We start from the raw sequence: 18,648 nt of genomic DNA, 5'->3' as shown, positions 1-18,648 counted from the left end.
TTATTTCTTTTTCTTCTCTGATTGCTGTGGCTAAAACTTCCAAAACTATGTTGAATAATAGTGGTTAGAGTGGGCAACCTTGTCTTGTTCCTGATCTTAGAGGAAATGATTTCAGTTTTTCACCACTGAGAACGATATTGGCTGTGGGTTTGTCATATATGGCCTTTATTATATTGAGGTAGGTTCCCTCTATGCCTACTTTCTGGAGAGTTTTTTATCATAAATGGGTGTTGAATTTTGTCGAAAGCTTTTTCTGCATCAATTGAGATGATCACGTGGTTTTTCTCCTTCAATTTGTTAATGTGGTTTATCACACTGATTAATTTGCATATATTGAAGAATCCTTGCATTATTGGGATGAACCCCAGTTGATCATGGTGTATGATCATTTTAATGTGCTGTTGGATTCTGTTTGCTAGTATTAGGTTGAGGATTTTTGCATCTATGTTCACCAGTGATATTGGCCGGTAGTTTTCTTTGTTTGTGGCATCTTTGTCTGGTTTTGGTATCAGGGTGATGGTGGCCTCATAGAATGAGTTTGGGAGTGTTCCTCCGTCTGGTATATTTTGGAAAAGTTTGAGAAGGATAGATGTTAGCTATTCTCTAAATGTTTGATAGAATTCGCCTTTGAAGCCATCTGGTCCTGGGCTTTTGTTTGTGGGAAGATTTTTAATCACAGTCTCAGTTTCAGTGCTTGTGATGTATATTTTTTATTTCTTCCTGGTTCAGTCTCAGAAGGTTGTGCTTTTCTAAGAATTTGTCCATTTTTTCCAGGTTGTCCATTTTATTGGCATAGAGTTGCTTGTAGTAATCTCTCATGATCTTTTGTATTTCTGCAGTGTCAGTTGTTACTTCACCTTTTTCATTTCTAATTCTATTTATTTGAGTCTTCTCCCTTTTTTTCTTGATGAGTCTTGCTAATGGTTTATTGATTTTGTTTATCTTCTCAAAGAACCAGCTTTTAGTTTTATTGATCTCTGCTATTGTTTCCTTCATTCCCTTTTCATTTATTTATGATCTGATCTTTATGAGTTATTTCCTTCTGCTAACTTTGGGAGTTTTTTTTGTTCTTCTTTCTCTACTTGCATTAGGTGTAAGGTTAGGTTGTTTATTTGAGATGTTTCTTGTTTCTTGAGGTAGGACTGTATTGCTATAAACTTCCCTCTTAAAACTGCTTTTGCTGCATTCCCTTGGTTTTGGGTCATCGTGTTTTCATTGTCATTTGTTTCTAGGTATTTTTTAATTTCCTCTTTGATTTCTTCAGTGATCTTTTGGTTATTTAGTAGTGTATTGTTTAGCCTCCATGGTTTTGCATTTTTTACAAATTTTTTCCTGTAATTGATATCTAGTCTCATAGCATTGTGGTCAGAAAAGATACTTGATATGATTTCAATCTTAACTTTACCAAGGCTTGATTTGTGACCCAATATATCATCTATCCTGGAGAATGTTCCATGAGCACTTGAGAAGAAAGTGTATTCTCTTGTTTTTGGATGGAATGTCCTATAAATATCAATTAAGTCCATCTTGTTTAATGTATCATTTAAAGCTGTGTTTCCTTATTTATTTTCATTTTGGATGATCTGTCCATTGGTGAAAGTGGGGTGTTAAAAGTCCCCTACTATGATTGTGTTACTGTCGACTTCCCCTCTTAGGGCTTTTAACGTTAGCCTTATTGAGGTGCTGCTGTGTTGGGTGCATAAGTATTTACAATTGTTATATCTTCTTCTTGGATCGATCCCTTGATCATTATGTAGTGTCCTTGTTTGTCTCTTGTAATAGTCTTTATTTTAATGTCTAGTTTGTCTGATACGAGAATTGCTACTCCAGCTTTTTTGATTTCCATTTGCATGGAATATCTTTTTCCAGGCCCTCACTTTCAGTCTGTATGTGTCCCTAGGTTTGAAGTGGGTCTCTTATAGACAGCATATATATGGGTCTTCTTTTTGTATCCATTCAGCCAGTCTGTGTCTTTTGGTTGGAGCATTTAATCCATTTACATTTAAGGTAATTATCGATATGTATATTCCTATGACCATTGTCTTAATTTTTTTGTTGTTGTTATTGTAGATCTTTTCCTTCTCTTGTGTTTCCTGCCTAGAGAAGTTCCTTTAGCATTCGTTGTAAAGCTGGTTTGATGGTGCTGAATCCTCTTAGCTTTTGCTTGTCTGTAAAGGTTTTAATTTCTCTGTTGAATCTGAATGAGATCCTTGCTGGGTAGAGTAATCTTGGTTATAGGTTTTTCCCTTTCATCACTTTAAATATGTCCTGCCACTCCCTTCTGGCTTGCAGAGTTTCTGCTGATAGATCAGCTGTTAACCTTATGGGGATTCCCTTGTGTTTTATTTGTTGTTTTTCCCTTGCTGCTTTTAATATTTTTTCTTTGTATTTAATTTTTGATAGTTTGATTAATATGTATCTTGGCGTGTTTCTCCTTGGATTTATCTTGTATTGGACTCTCTGTGCTTCCTGGACTTGATTGACTCTTTCCTTTCCCATATTAAGGAAGTTTTCAACTATAATCTCTTGAAATATTTTCTCAGTCCCTTTCTTTTTCTCTTCTTCTTCTGGGACCCCTATAATTCGAATATTGGTGCGTTTAATGTTGTCCCAGGGGTCTCTGAGACTGTCCTCAGTTCTTTCATTCTTTTTTCTTTATTCTGCTCTGCAGTAGTCATTTCTGGTATTTTATCTTCCAGGTCACTTATCCGTTCTTCTGCCTCAGTTATTCTGCTATTGATTCTGTCTAGAGAAGTTTTAATTTCATTTATGGTGTTTTTCATCATTGTTTGCTCTTTAGTTCTTGTAGGTCCTTGTTAAACGTTTCTTGTATTTTCTCCATTCTATTTCCAAGATTTTGGATCATCTTTACTATCATTACTCTGAATTCTTTTTTAGGTAGACTGCCTATTTTCTCTTCATTTGTTTGGTCTGGTGGGTTTTTACCCTGCTCCTTCATCTGCTGTGTTTTTCTGTCTTCTCGTTTTGCTTAACTTACTGTGTTTGGGGTCTCCTTTTCACAGGCTACAAGTTCGTAGTTCCCATTGTTTTTGGTGTCTGCCCCCAAGTGGCTAAGTTTGGTTCAGTGTGTTGTGTAAGCTTCCTGGTGGTGAGTACTCATGCCTGTGCTCTGGTGCATGAGGCTGGATCTTGTCTTTCTGGTGGGCAGGACCATGTCCGGTGGTGTGTTTTGGGGTGTCTGTGACCTTGTTATGATTTTAGGCTGCCTCTCTGCTAATGGGTGGGGTTCTGTTCCTGTCTTGCTAGTTGTTTGTCATAGGGTGTCCAGCACTGTAGCCTTCTGGTCATTGAGTGGAGCTGGGTCTTAGTGTTTAGATGGAGATCTCTGGGAGAGCTTTTGCCATTTGATATTATGTGAAGCCAGGAGGTCTCTGGTGGACCAGTGTCCTGAACTTGGCCCTCCCACCTCAGAGGCACAGGCCTGACACCCAGCTGGAGCATCAAGACTCTGTCAGCCACATGGCTCAGAAGAAAAAGGAGAAAGAAAGAGATGGGGGGGGGATAAAATAAATAATGTTATTGAAATAAAAAAATAATTATTATAAGTAAAAATATTTTAAAGTAATAAAAAAAAGAAAGAAAGAAAGGAGAGAGCAACCAAACCAAAAAACAAATCCACCAATGATAACAAGCACTAAAAACTATACTAAAAAGGAAAAAGAAAACCGACAGACAGAACCCTAGGACAAATGGTAAAAGCAAAGCTATACAGACAAAATCACACAAAGAAGCATACACATACACACTCATGGAAAGAGAAAAAGGAAAAATATACATATATATCTATATATTAAAAAAAGGAAGAGAGCAACGAAACCAATAAGCAAATCTACCAATGATAATAAACTCTAAATACTAAACTAAGATAAACATAAAACCAGAAACAAATTAGATGCAGAAAGCAAACCCCGAGTCTACAGTTGCTTCCAAAGTCCACCACCTCAATTTTGGGTGATCCGTTGTCTATTCGGGTAGTCCAGAAATGCAGGGTACATCATGTTGATTGTGGAGATTTAATACTCTGTTCCTGAGGCTGCTGGGAGAAATTTCCCTTTCTCTTCTTTGTTCGAACAGCTGCTGGGGTTCAGCTTTGGAATTGGCCCCACCTCTGCGTATAGGTTGCCTGAGGGCATCTGTTCCCGCCCAGACAGGATGGGATTAAAGGAGCAGCTGATTAGGGGCCTCTGGCTCACTCAGGCCCAGGGGAGGGAGGGGTACTGAATGCGGGGCGAGCCTGCGGCAGCAGAGGCTGGCATGATGTTGCAAAAGCCTGAGGCTTGCCGTGTGTTCCCCCAGGGAAGTTGTCCCTGAATCACAGGACCCTGGCAGTGGTGGGTTGCACAGGCTCCCTGGAGGGGAGGTGTGGATAATGACCTGTGCTTGCACACAGGCTTTTTGGTGGCTGCAGGAGCTACCTTAGCGTTTCATAACCATCTCTGGTGTCAACCCTGATAGCCGTGGCTCGCGCCTATCTCTGGAACTCGTTTAGGTGGTGCTCTGAATCCCCTCTCCTCGTGCACCCTGAAACAATGGTCTCTTGCCTCTTAGGCAGTTCCAGACTTTTTCCCAGACTCCCTCCCTGCTAGCTGTGGCACACTAGCCCCCTTCAGCCTGTGTTCACGCAGCCAACCCCAGTCCTCTCCCTGAGGTCTGACCTCCTATGCTGGAGCCTCTGCTCCCAGTCCCCACCCGTCCTGGCGGGTGAGCAGACAAGCCTCTAGGCTGGTGAGTGCTGGTCGGCACAGATCCTCTGTGCGGGAATCTCTCCACTTTGCCCTCTGCACCCCTGTTGCTGCACTCTCCTCTGTGACTCCAAAGCTTCCCCCCCGCCCACCCCCCACCTCTGCCAGTGAGGGGGCTTCCTAGTGTGTGGAAACTTTTCCTCCTTCACAGCTCCCTCCCAGAGATGCAGGTCCTGTCCCTATTCTTTTGTCTCTGTTTTTTCTTTTTTCTTTTGCCCTACCCAGGTACGTGGGGAGTTTCTTGCCTTTGGGGAAGTCTGAAGCCTTCTGCCAGCATTCAGTAGGTGTTCTGTATGAGTTGTTCCACATGTAGATGTATTTCTGATGTATTCATGGGGAGGAAGATGAGCTCCACATCTTACTCCTCCGCCATCTTGAAGGTCTTTCCCCTGGACACTTTAATACACTTCTGTCAGTACTTGATAGCACAACTGCATCCCATCAAAGGTGAAGAAAATCAAAGATCTAAAAGCTACTATCAGCAACCATGACCTAATTGGCATTTATATCCAACAACTGCAGAATGCACGTGTTTTTTTCAAGTGTACAAGGAACATTCAGCAAGTAGGCCATGTGTCAGGACATAAAATATGTCTCAGTGCATTTCAAAAGATTGAAATCTTACAGGGTTTGTTTTCTGACCATGGTGAAGGTAAGCTTGAACTACATGATAATAAAGTGACTGTGTATTAAAATTGTGGGATGAAGCTAAACAGTACTTACAGGGAAATTTTTAGCTTTAAATGCTAATGCTAGAAAAGAAAGATTTTGAAAATCAAGGTATCAGCTTCCACATTAAGAAGCTAGAAAAAGAAGGGCAAATTAAATCCACAGTAAATAGAAGGAAGGAAATAATAATGATAACAATAGAAATAAAGGGAATGGATGAAAAAGCTGGTCCTTTGGAAAGATCAGTCAAATTGATAAACTTTTAGCTAGGCTGATCAGGGGAGAAAATGCAAAGGATACAAATTACCAATACTGAGAATAAAAAAAGAAAATTGGGGATAAATCTATACAGAGTATAGAATTAAAAAGATAATAAAGGACTGTTGTGAACAACTTTATGCTAATAATTTTAATAACAAACTCCCTAACTCACAGGACTAACACAAGAAGAAGTAGAAAATGTAAATAGCCTTAGGTCTACTAAATTTTTTTTTTTTTTTTTTTTTTTTTTTTGTGGTATGCGGGCCTCTCACTGTTGTGGCCTCTCCCGTTGCGGAGCACAGGCTCCGGATGCGCAGGCCCAGCAGCCATGGCTCACGGGCCCAGCCGCTCCGCGGCATATGGGATCCTCCCAGACCGGGGCACGAACCCGTATCCCCTGCATCGGCAGGCGGACTCTCAACGACTGCGCCACCAGGGAGGCCCAGGTCTACTAAATTTTAACTACAAAGCAAATTTCAGGCCCAGATAGCTTCACTGGTGATTTCTGTAAACATTGAAGAAAGATATGGTACCAATGCAACACAACCTAAATAGAGGGGGTGGGAATAGCTCCCAATCATTTTATGAGGCCAGTTTTATTGTGATAGAAAAACCAGTAAAAAATTACAAGAATAGAAAACTACAAACTAATATCCCTCATAAATATGCAAAAATTCTTAACAAAATATTGATATATTAAAATAAACAATATAGAAAAAAATCATACATCATAACCAGTGGAGTTTTCCATAGGATTAATTTAACATTAGAAAATCAATTAATATAATTTTTGGTATTAATAGTACAAAGGAAAATCATAAAATATCTCAACAGGTGCAGAGAAATCATTTGACTAAATTTAACAACCATTTCCAATTAACACTCTCAGAAAACGGGACTTCCCTGGTGGTCCAGTGGATAAAACTCCATGCTCCCAATGCAGGGGGCCCGGGTTCGATCCCTGGTCAGGGAACTAGATCCCACATGCATGCTGCAACTAAGAAGCCCGCATGCCACAACTAAACATGCCACAACAAAGATCCTGTGTGTTGCAACTAAGACCCAGTGCAGCCAAAATAAATAAATAAATAAAAACTTTTAAACTCTCAGAAAACAAGGAGAAGAAGGGAACTTTCTCAACGTGATATGGGGCATCTATGAAGACAACACAGCTAACGTTATCCTTAATGATGAAAGTCTCAGATGTCTGCTTTTCAGCACTTCTGCTGAGAATTATACTGGATGCCTTAGGCCATTGCAATAGTTAAGAAAAAGAAAGAAAAGGCATGCAGATTGAAAAGGAAGAAAAACTCCTCTATTTGCAGACATGATTTCTTATATGGAAAACCCCAAGGAGTCTACAAAAAAATTTACTTGAACTAGAAAGTGAATTTAGCAAGGTCAGAGGATACAGGGATAATATACATACATAAATCAACAGCATTTCTATATACTAGCAATGAATAATTGGAAAATGCCAAAAAATTATTTCCATTTTCAATATCATTTAAAAACATCAAATTCTTTGGGATAAACCTTTTTGGTTTGTACAGATGAATTGGGGATATAAGGGAGAAAACTAATAATTTAACTTGGGACAAGAAGTGATCTGGAAGAATTTTCACACACAATGATATCTGTGCTGAGTCTTGAAAGACAAGAAACTTGCAAACAATCAAAGGGATAATAATCACTCCAGACAAAAGAAAGAACATAAGCAAACATAAAGATAGTAATACTTGAGAAAGCATGGCACATTTGGGGATCTGAAGTAGTTCTGTGTGATTTGCACACACGAAGAGGAGAGGAATCAAGGAGAGGCTGAATTATGAAGGGCTTTATGAGTCTTACTAAAGCATTTGCCCTTTATCCTGTAGCTCATATGGTGGGTTTTAAGTGAGAGAGACATGGTAATGTTGCATTTTAGAAGTTGGTGATGGAATAGGAGTTGAATTCAGACCTTTGCAGCTATTTATGTTGAGTTCAGCTAGCAGTAGAGAAGCAGTGATACTATATGGCTGCTTCTTAGGAATGAGGCATTAGGTTTCACCAAGCAACCCCTATTCCAAGATGAGATGCATGCCAGCTTCTCACTTGACCCACCCAGAATCCTGTGTCCGGCTTTGGTGCCGTTGACAGTGGTGACCATCACATCTATTAAAAGAAATAGCACGGTAGCTGTAGTAGCAGCAAGAGCATTGCTAGCCCAGCAATTGGTACCCGACATAGCAGTGACAGTGGTACCCAACCAAGTGAGGAGACACCTGGAAGGCAGAGCAGTATGGTTCCTGGCTCATGACACAGAGGTTGTTTACAGTACCTCTGGCTGGCATCATCAGGCTTTGTGAACTGCCTAATCATTTTGCCAAGGAATTGGGGTGAATATAGGAGGTTTTTTGTAATTAATTTAGGCTCACACTTACAATGGTTAGTTTTATAACCCTTAGTGTATTATTCTCCATATCTGACTATAGGCTGATATACATTGAATGAAGTACATTCCTAGGCCCTAACAGGGAAAGAAGGAAACAGGCCTGGGTTTGAATGTCTGTCTGTGCTACATAACTGTATAATCCATAGGTAAATAGCCTAACCCCTCTGAACTCTAGTTTCCCCATCTGTATAATGGAGATGATAATGCCTTCCTGACAGGGTCATTGTGAAAGTTAAAGATGTGTGAAAGCACTCAACACATTCTTAGCACAAAGTAGATTCTCTTATATTAGTTTCCCTTCTTTAGCTTCTGTTGTAGGTTATCCTGTGTATTTGCTTTTCCAAACAAAGTTTGTTTTTTACTTTGACTTAAGGTTGAAATATTCTCTACTACTCCCCTGTCCACCTTGGATCATAAAACATTTCCCCCTGTGTCCTCTGTTATGTGCTTGTGGCATTTGGATAATTTAAGAAGGTATAGAAATTGGCAGCTTTGACAGAGGAAAATTTTGGCCAAAGGAAATAAACTAACACTTATGTTATATAAGGTATATAAATTGTCAGTGAAGTAAAAAAGTAAAATAGTTTTATCCTTAAAAGCTAAGCTTTAAGTCCTCTTAGATAAAGCTAAGACCCCTACTTGACCTCTTATCTTCTCCCAATCCTTCAACAGGACTTCATTGACTTAACTAGAGAAACCAGACCAAGGGCAAAGGATCGCAATGGACTCTGTGTGATTGACCTAACAGGATCTGAGGAAGAAAATAGAACTATTGCCACTCTTGACTTGACTCTAGAACCTGTTGCTCCTTCCCAGAAAGAGCCAGCCAGTCTTCAAGCATGTGCCAGACTCTCCAGCAAAGAGGTGATGGAAGGGCGGGTAGACAGAAGCTCTCGGCCTGCAACACGGAGAATCATTAACAGTGATCCTGTGGATTTGGACCTTTTGGAAGAAACTGCATTTGAAGGTCCCCAACCCCCTACGTCCATCAGTGGGGACTCTGTTTATCCAGGAGAGCCTAATTGTAGCTCAACCATATTCAAAGGTGACCTCGGCTTCTTGGCAAGCCTACAGCTGTCTTCAGATACTCACTCCCTCCCCGCAACAAGCAATAATGGTACCCGTAGCAATCAAAGGGCACCCTTGCCATGCCCACAGCAAGATGTGCCTTGCCTTCCACAAGCCTTGCCATGCCCACTGAGAGCCTTGCCATGCCCACTGCGAGCCTCACCATGTCCACCACGAGCTTCCTCATGCCCACCGCGAGCCTTGTCATGCCCATCACAAACCATGCAGTGCCAACTACAAACTTTGCCTCACCCGCCTCAAGAAGGGCCATGCCCTCCTCAAGATGTGCCATGCCCTCAGAATATGCCATGCACTCAGCAGAATATGCCAAGTCCACCTCAAGACTCATCATGGCAACTTCAACACTCACAAAGCCCACCTCAAGACTCACTGTGTCCACCTCAAGACTCACTGGGCCTACCTCAAGATGTACCAGGCCCACCTCAAAACATAACGTATCCACAAGATGTGACACACCTGCAAGACATGCCACAGTCACCAGGAGATATGCTACAATCATCAGGAGGTATGCTACAATCATCAGGAGACATGCCACAGTCATCAGGAGACGTGCCTCAGTCACCAGCAGATGTTCTACAGTCACCAGCAGATGTGTCACAGTCACCAGCCAATGTACCACAGTCACCAAGAGACATGCCACCGTCACCAGGAAGTGTACCACATTCACCTGGAGAAGTCCCACACTTATCAGTAGATGTGCTACATTCACCTGGGGACATGTCATGCTTGCCAGAAGACATGCCACAAACATTTGGAGACTTGGCTCATTTACCAAAACTCAGGCCTGACTCTCTGCAAAATGATGTACAGAACCATGACACGCCTATGGATGTCTCAGCTCCATCCTCTCCAAGCTGCTCTCCCAGCCCACAGTCTCCACAGTTTGAAACTTCCTTAGAGAAAGTTCCTTCGCTCTCTGTCAAAGAAACTCCAGCCAGAAAAGAGATATCACTGTCAGAGCCTGTCAACCCCGGATCTGCCCAGGTGCAAGCACGAACACCACAAGGTGGGTTGTACAACAGACCATGCCTGCATAGAATGAAGTACTTCTTACGACCTCCGGTGCATCACCTCTTCTTCCAGACACTAATACCAGATAAAGACACAAGAGAGGTGAGCTAACATGTCTTCCCCTGGGGATCAGGTGTCCTTTGTATAGGCCTAGCATGACGTTCGTATGCCCAGCTGAGTTAAGACATTTTTATCTTTTTCCCACTGTGGAACCATTCAGTGTAGAATCAGATCTGGGTTCAAATTCAGCCCCACACTTAAAATCTGGCACTGAAGAAGTCACTTTACCTATCTATAAAATGGAGATAAGAACATACTTCACAGTATCATTAAAGGAGATAATATGTAAGGTGCCTGTTGGAGTGTCTGGCTCACCATAGGCCTTCATCAAATACTTCTCAGTTCCTCTGCCTTTCCTTCCTCAATTCCTGATGCCCTCATTACAGCTTCCATATCACAGAGATAATAATACTCATGACACTTTGGTAGCTTCAAAATTGTTACTCTCTAACTTGGGGGAAGGAAATTCAATTTTAAGATTTTTTAAATTAAAGTTGATTTACAATATTGTTTTAGTTTCAAGTATACAGCAAAGTGATTCAGTTATATATTTGTTCAGATTATTTTCCATTACACGTCATTACAAGATACTGAATATTGTTCCCTGTGCTAGACAGTAGATCCTTGTTGCTGATCTATTTTATGTATAGCAGTTTGTTTCTGTTAATCCCATACTTCTAACTTGTCCTTCCCCACCTCCCTTTCCCCTTTGGTACCCATAAGTTTGTTTTCTATGTCTGCAAGTCTGTTTCTGTTTTGTAGATAGATTTATTGGTATTATTTTTTTGGATTCCACATATAAGTGATATTATATAATATCTATCTTTCTCTGTCTGACTTACTTCACTTAGTATGATATTCTCTAGGTCCATCCATGTTGCTGCAAATGGCATTATTTCATTCGTTTTTTATGGCTGAGTAATATTCCACTGTGTGTGTGTGTGTGTGTGTGTGTGTGTGTGTGTGTACCACATCTTCTTAAACCAATCATCTGTTGATGGGCACTTGGGTTGTTTCCATGTCTTGGCTATTATAAATGGTGCTACTATGAACATTGGAGTGCCTGTATCTTTTTAAATTAGAGTTTTCATCTTTTTCCAGATACATGCCCAGGAGTGGGATTGCTGGACATATGGTAGCTCTATTTTTAGTTTTTTGAGGAACCTCCATACTGTTTTCCATAGTGGCAGCACCAGTTTACATTCCTACCAACAGTGTAGGAGGGTTCCCTTTTCTCCACACCCTCTCCAGCTCAATTTTAATATTTTAATGGAAATGCTACTTCCCATTAGTCTTCATTGATCTGTAAGAACTAAACTAGATGTGTAAGAAAAAAAAATTGTGGCTAAGTCCCATAACATGAAGCTTTTTTTCACTATACCTAAACACATTCCCAACATTAAGAAGACTGGCTTGAAGTTGTTCAAGAATTCAAAAGGTGCTTCTCCTGTTGGGGCAATCCGTAATCCAGCTTAGTGGGTGTCAGGCATTCACATTGATTTACTCTTAGAGAGTGAATTTTTTTCTCTCCTTTTAATTGTTCTATCTTCTAGTAGGCTTTATGTCTCCTCCTTCTGAATGACTCTCCCCAACACTAGCTTGTTCTCTTTTTTCCTGTGAGTCTGCCTCTGATGGACGATACATCATTCCATTATTGAGCACCTGGGGGACTTGAGAAAGTTCTTTACCTAGTCAAGGATGTAGTGCTTTGTAGGTGCTACACAACCAAAGAAGGCATCAGTAGATACAGGTCCACCTTATGTGTACACATAGCTCAGATTACAAGGTGGCAATTAGGCTACACAGAGTGGCTTTTTCTTCTTCATCTTTATTTCTTACCTTCTCAAAGAATCTCAGCCATCTAGAATACATCTGTAAATCTTTTCTGTCTCTTTTGATTACTTTTGGGCTTTTTATAAGTACTTCTTCACTAAGTCATTCTCCCCCCAGGACTTTTTTTTAGTGTGATGCACTTTATTTTCTATTCTATTCTAATTCATTGGGGGTTTTGGTCAGTACATTATTTTTTTTATTGAAGTATAGTTGATTTACAGTATTATATTAGTAATGGGCAAAGGATTTGAATAGACATTTCTCCAAAGATTTTCTGTATCGTTAGTAATTAGGGAACTGCAAATCAGAATCACAGTGGGATACCACTTTGTATCGACTAGGATGGCTATAATAATACTTATTATACCCATTTATAGCCAATAAATATAATGTATTTATTATATTAAATATATATTTAATAATATATAACTATATTATTAAGATATAGTTGATTTACAATATTATGTTAGTTTCAGGTATACAACAAAGTGATTCCGTTATTTTTTTCAGGTTATATTCCATTATAGGTTTTTACAGGATATTGAATATAATTTCCTGTGCTATACAGTAAATTCTTCCAAGAACTTCTTAGCCAGTGTCCATGCTGCCACTAACCAGCCATTAGCCTTAACTCCTCTGAGTTATCAGCGAGATCAGGGGTTACCCTCAGGTGTCCTGAGACATAAGAAAGCTAACTGCCCTCTCCCCAGAAGGGCAATTCTAGCCATCATTGTTTTTCTGTTATATATAAACTATCAAACTTTGTTTGGCTTGTGTTTTAAAATTAATACTTATTCTCAGATTTTAAAAATAATGCTTGCTTAAGAAATAATTACCCATGATGCTATCAGTCAGCATTTATTAATGTTAATAATTGGGTGTATTTCCTTCCTGGTTGCCTTTTTATGTGTAGACACTTTAAATTTTTTAATAATTGGGGGTCTTAACAATAATATATTTATTATTGTTGGTTTTGTTGTTTATAGAGAGTTTGAGTTTAGATGGTAGCTATGGAGTTATACCGCTGTATGAAACCAGCTTCTGCCATCTATTGCATGACACATTCTCACTCTAAATCTCAGTTTCCTTATCTATAAAATAGGAATAATAATAACATGTATTTCTTAGAGTTGTTGAGAGAATTAAGTGAGGATAAGTTAAATGTTAAAACTTATTATTATAATTATTGTTGTTATTATATCAGACTTTTTAATGTTTGTTTTTCTTCTGATGATGTGTCTATTACAGAAAAATTGAAAAATACAAAAGAACATATAGAGGAAAAATCATCCATCATTTCACCACCCAGATAATAGAAAACCACTTTTCATACATTCTCTTTCATTCTTTATATACATACTGTTTGGGGGTTGGGGGCAGGGGGGTGAAGCAACTTAATATTTACTGTTGACTCAAAAAAAATCAACAAAATGGAATTCTTCTTCTAACAATAAGACATATTTAAAGCATCTTTATTCATCTCTTTGTTTCAGTATCTGGTATAGTATCATAGCTACCCCTAAATATCTTATCACCCTTATTCCAAAATCAACTTAGGCTAGCTCTTAAATCTTTTGTACTTTCCTTTCGAATGCTGTATTTTAACACAGATGAAATCATGTTACATGTAGAACTTTGTATTCTTATTTGTTAACTTAATATAAGCATTTTCCCATGTCATTAGAAGTTTTTTAGATAAGGCTTTCCAGTCTCAATTTTTTTAATTATGAATATTTCAAATGCATGGAAAACTTCCCTGTCTTCAACTTGTTCCAGAACCTCTTGCTTTTGTGTCTATAGAAACCCATCCTAATTTATTTCTTTTTATCTCTGCAGAACAAGGGTCAAAAATTAGAACCTATCCCTCATCGAAGACTAAGGATGGTAACAAACACCATTGAAGAAAACTTTCCCCTGGGGACTGTGCAGTTTTTGATGGACTTTGTGTCACCCCAGCATTACCCACCCAGAGAAATTGTGGCTCACATCATCCAGAAAATCCTGCTCAGTGGCTCTGAGACTGTGGATGTTCTAAAGGAGGCCTACATGCTTCTCATGAAAATTCAACAGTATGAACCTTAGCTTTTGGCAAATCTTCTGGGGAACCTGGCCTCAGGGCACAACTTTCTCTTGCCTAAGATTTATTCATCTAACCATTAGAGAGGGTGACTTAGTATATTAGTATTATTTGTATTGCAAGTGACAGGAAACTCAATCCAAACTGGCTTTAACAGCTGGTAAAAGAGAATTTAATGGCTCGTGTTACTAGAAACCTAGGAATAAGATGTGACTTAATTCAGTTCAAAAATGGTTACCAGGATCCATTTTTCAGCTCTACTTTGCTGTTTTTAGGCTTCACATGGTAGCCTTCTCAGCCTCTAGCTTTTATGACACTCTTAGTACAAGAGAGGGTCCACTTCCTTTATAATCATACAGAGTTCTGAAATTGGGTCTTATAGGTTTTAATTGGCATAACATAAGATATGAGTCCATCTTTGAGCCAATCATTGCGAACTGAGGAATAGAATATCAAGATTGACATGCTTCACAGACTTCTTCCCAGGGTCCTAGTGGATAAAGCCAGTGGGCTAAGAATAATAAAGAGTTGATTTCTTCAAGGCAAAATTGGGGTACTAATGCTTCCCAAAAGACAAGTGGATACTGGGTAGCCAAAAAAAATGAAGTTCCACTACCCTCAGATGACATGGTATTGTATCCAAGGGTGGGCAAGAGCACTGAGGATATGAGGAGGCTTCTTGCTTCTATCATCTTCGAGATCCCATCCCTGCTTCCACTAAACTCTCCAGAATTCTAATTGATGTCACTTTACTTTCAGGCTACATCCAGCTAATGCCAAGACGGTGGAGTGGGACTGGAAGCTGCTTACTTATGTCATGGAGGAAGAGGTAACATAGCAATTGCAAGCATAAATCTTTTGCAGAGGAAGTTTTAACTAGAAATAAAAGTGACTGTAAATCTGGTAGTAATGTCTTTGCCATTATTCCTTTCTTTTACTCCCCCCAATCCCAACCAAAACATTCCTATTGAAGTGGTATGTGCTGTCTTCCAATTCAAGATTGAATACATTCACTTATCCCTCTCCTTTTTCAGATTCCATTTAAAATAACAGTAAATGAATAGAGAAAGGTATAAACCTATGGCACTGAAAATAAGGGGAAAGACAATAGATTTGAATGAAAATTGGAAGAGCTAAAGGAAATGTAAGAGTGATGACTGATGTAGCTAGGCTGAGAAAGCTACAGGCTAGAATACATGAGGAAGGGCTGTAGCCAAAGAGGGAGGAAATCTGCCCTTTAGAGCAAAGAATTTTTGGACTCAGAAACACAATATATAAGAAGGTTGGAGTAGGATATGAGCTGTAAGTCTGTTGAAAGCTTGTAGATGGAACTGACAATCTCTCTATTTTTGAGTACAGAAAGCTCAGTTGCCAGGTTACCTACCTTTCAGGCAAAAAATCAGAGGATTCATTGTCTAAAAGAAATCGAATGAACCATCTGTCATAAATGAAGTCAGCTAGTGTAGAGTTGGTGCTCCAGAAAAAAAGTCTGCATTCTGACCTTTAGGGATCCCTAAACTTAATTGCCAGCTTTCTGTCTGCTAACCCAAAAGCACTTGGATGGAATAAATTATTGTCAACTTAGAACTCTATACTCAGCCAAACTATTAGTCAACTGTGAGGGTAGAATAAAGACATTTCCAGACATGTACAAACTTGAAAAAATATCCACACACCCCATTTCATAGGTTACTTGAAGATATGCATACAAAGAATAGGGGAATAATCAAAAAAGGGGGAGACACAGGATCCAGTATCACTAGATCTAATCCAGAAGAGTAAGGAAGAGAAGTCCTGAGATTACTGCAAATAGTAGACCTAGAGAGCAATCATTCCAGATTGGAGCAAAAAAATACAGGGCTTTAAGAAAGCATGATCTGGGAAACACCACCAAGATGGTAGACAAGGAAGCTCCAGGCCCTTGTTCCCCAATGGAGACACCAAGTTAACAACAATATATGGACCAGAATACCTTTGTGAAAACTCTAGAGACCAGTTGAGAAGTTGTAGTACTCAGGCCAATGTATAACCAAGAAGGTACTCCATTGAAAGGAGTAGGAAAGTTTGTGGTGTTTTGTGTGTCCGTGCCCCTCCCTCTACCCAGCATAGCACAGTGCAACTAGGAGGAAGTCTCCCATACCCTGGCTCCTCCCTTGGGATGGAAACAGAAGAGTGGACATTGAGTCCAGTGTTCTGGCTTGTTAGGAGGATAGTTTCTGTCTTACCTGACTCAGAGCACTGTTGAGAACAGTGGCTTAGTTTTCTGGCTGAAAAGAAATGTGAGCACTGCAGCATTTTAGAGCTGCAGAGAGTATGCAGTTCCACCAACAGGTACTGGGGGAGCAAGAGACTGGGGGCTTTCAAGAAGTAGGGGCAAGCCACTTGGGAAATTAAGGCAGATAAAAGCACACACACAAGCTCAGAGAAAACACATCTCCAGTAAAGGTCTGAGAGGTCTCAGAACCTTTAGCCAAGCTGATTGGTGAAGGTCTTGCCATGCATGAACTCAATGGATAAAGACTGGGAAAGGTGTTTTTTTCAAATGTTTAAATCTCAAAAGAAGATTACAAGGCATACAAAGAGGCAGGGAAATGCAGCCCAATCAAAAGAATGAAATAAAGCTCCAGAAACTGACCCTAAAGAAACACAAGTCTCTCAACTTACTGACAAAAAAAATTTTTAAACTATCTTAAAGATGCTCAAGGAGCTAAAAGAGAACACAGACAACAAAATGAAGCAAGAAAATAATGCATGAACAAAATGAGAATATTAAATTTTAAAAAACTGTAGAAAATAATCAAACATATTCTGGAGCTGAAAAATACAGTTACTGAATTGAAAACTTCACTAGAGGAGTTCAACAACAGTCTTGGTCAGGCAGGAGAAAAAAAATCAATGAACATGAAGAAAGGTCATTTGAAATCACTGAGACAGAGGAGCAAAAAGAAAACAGAGTGAAGAAAATTGATGAGCACCTAAGGGACTATGGGACACCATTAAATGGACCATATACACATTAGGGAAGTCCCAGAAACGGAAGAGAGAAAGGGGCAAAGAGCTTATTTGAAGAAATAATAACCAAAAACTTTCCAAGTCTGAGGAAAGAAATGGGCATACAAATTCAAGAAAGCTCCAGTGAGAATAAACCAGAGAGACCCCACACCAAGACACATTATAATCAAACTGTCAAAAGTTAAGGACTTTTTCTTTGAAAGACTTTTTCTTGAAAGCAGCAAGAAAAAAGTGAATTATCACATACAAGTGAGTTTGTATAAGACACTCAGCAGAATCTCAGTGAAATCTTGCAGGTCAGAAGGCAATGGGATGATGTATTCAAAGTTCTAAAAGAAAAGAACTGTCAACCAAGAATACTATATCTGGCAAAACTTTCCTTCAAAAATGAGGGTGAGCAGCAGGAGAGAAGTGACACATCAATACAAGATCCTCAATAAGATTATCAGAGATTTCTCATTAGAAACTGGAGGCCAGAAGTTAGTGGGGCAATATATTCAAAGTGCTAAAGAATAAAAGTCAACCAAGATTTCTGTATCCAGCAAAACTGTCCTTCAAAAATGAGGGAGAAACTACTGGGCATATACCCTGAGAAAACCATAATTCAAAGAGAGTCATGTACCACAATGTTAATTGCAGGTCTATTTACAATAGCCAGGACATGGAAGCAACCTAAGTGTCCACTGACAGATGAATGGTTAAAAAAGATGTGGCACATATATACAATGGAATATTACTCACCCATAGAAAGAAACGAAATTGAGTTATTTGTAGTGAGGTGGATGGACCTAGAGACTGTCATATAGAGTGAAGTAAGTCAGAAAGAGAAAAACAAATACCATATGATAACACATATATATGGAATCTAAAAAAAAAAAAAAGTTCTGAAGAACCTAGGGGCAGGACAGGAATAAAGATGCAGACGTAGAGAATGGACTTGAGGACATGGGGAGGGAGAAGGGTAAGCTGGGACGAAGTGAGAGAGTGGCATGGACATATATACACTACCAAACGTAAGGTAGATAGCTAGTGGGAAGCAGCCGCATAGCACAGGGAGACCAGCTCAGTGCTTTATGTCCACCTAGAGGGATGGGATAGGGAGGGTGGGAGGGAGACGCAAAAGGGAGGGGGATATGAGGATATAAGTATATGTATAGCTGATTCACTTTGTTATACAGCAGAAACTAACACACCATTGTAAAGCAATTATACTCCAATAAAGTTGTTAAAAAAAAATGAGGGAGAAATAAAGACATTCCCAGATGAACAAAAGCTGAGGGAGTTCATTTACTGCTATCCCTGCTCATCAAGAAATGCTAAAGGGAGTCCTGCAGGGTAAAATGAAAACTAAACTGTAACTTGAAGCCGTATGAAGTAATAAAGATGTCAGTAAAGATAAATACATGGGCAGCTATAAAAGCTATTATTGTAACAATGGT

At 39.4% G+C, this 18,648-nt stretch overlaps 1 protein-coding gene across 1 annotated transcript in view; it reads left to right on the top strand.

The window, feature by feature from the left end:
* The window catches only part of SIMC1 (SUMO interacting motifs containing 1), a 100,299-nt gene that overhangs the window by 43,747 nt on the left and 37,904 nt on the right, over window positions 1-18,648 (top strand). The window contains exons 2-4 of the mRNA XM_082621507.1: window positions 8,800-10,329; window positions 13,957-14,189; window positions 14,957-15,026. Of these exons, the coding sequence (XP_082477633.1) occupies window positions 8,800-10,329; window positions 13,957-14,189; window positions 14,957-15,026 (1,833 nt within the window). The remainder of the gene's footprint in view (window positions 1-8,799; window positions 10,330-13,956; window positions 14,190-14,956; window positions 15,027-18,648) is intronic.

This window comes from Mesoplodon mirus (genome assembly GCF_964341445.2).
Source record: "Mesoplodon mirus genome assembly, chromosome: 5".
NCBI classification, from domain to species: Eukaryota; Metazoa; Chordata; class Mammalia; order Artiodactyla; family Ziphiidae; genus Mesoplodon; species Mesoplodon mirus.
This window is presented reverse-complemented; position numbering and strand designations above follow the sequence as displayed.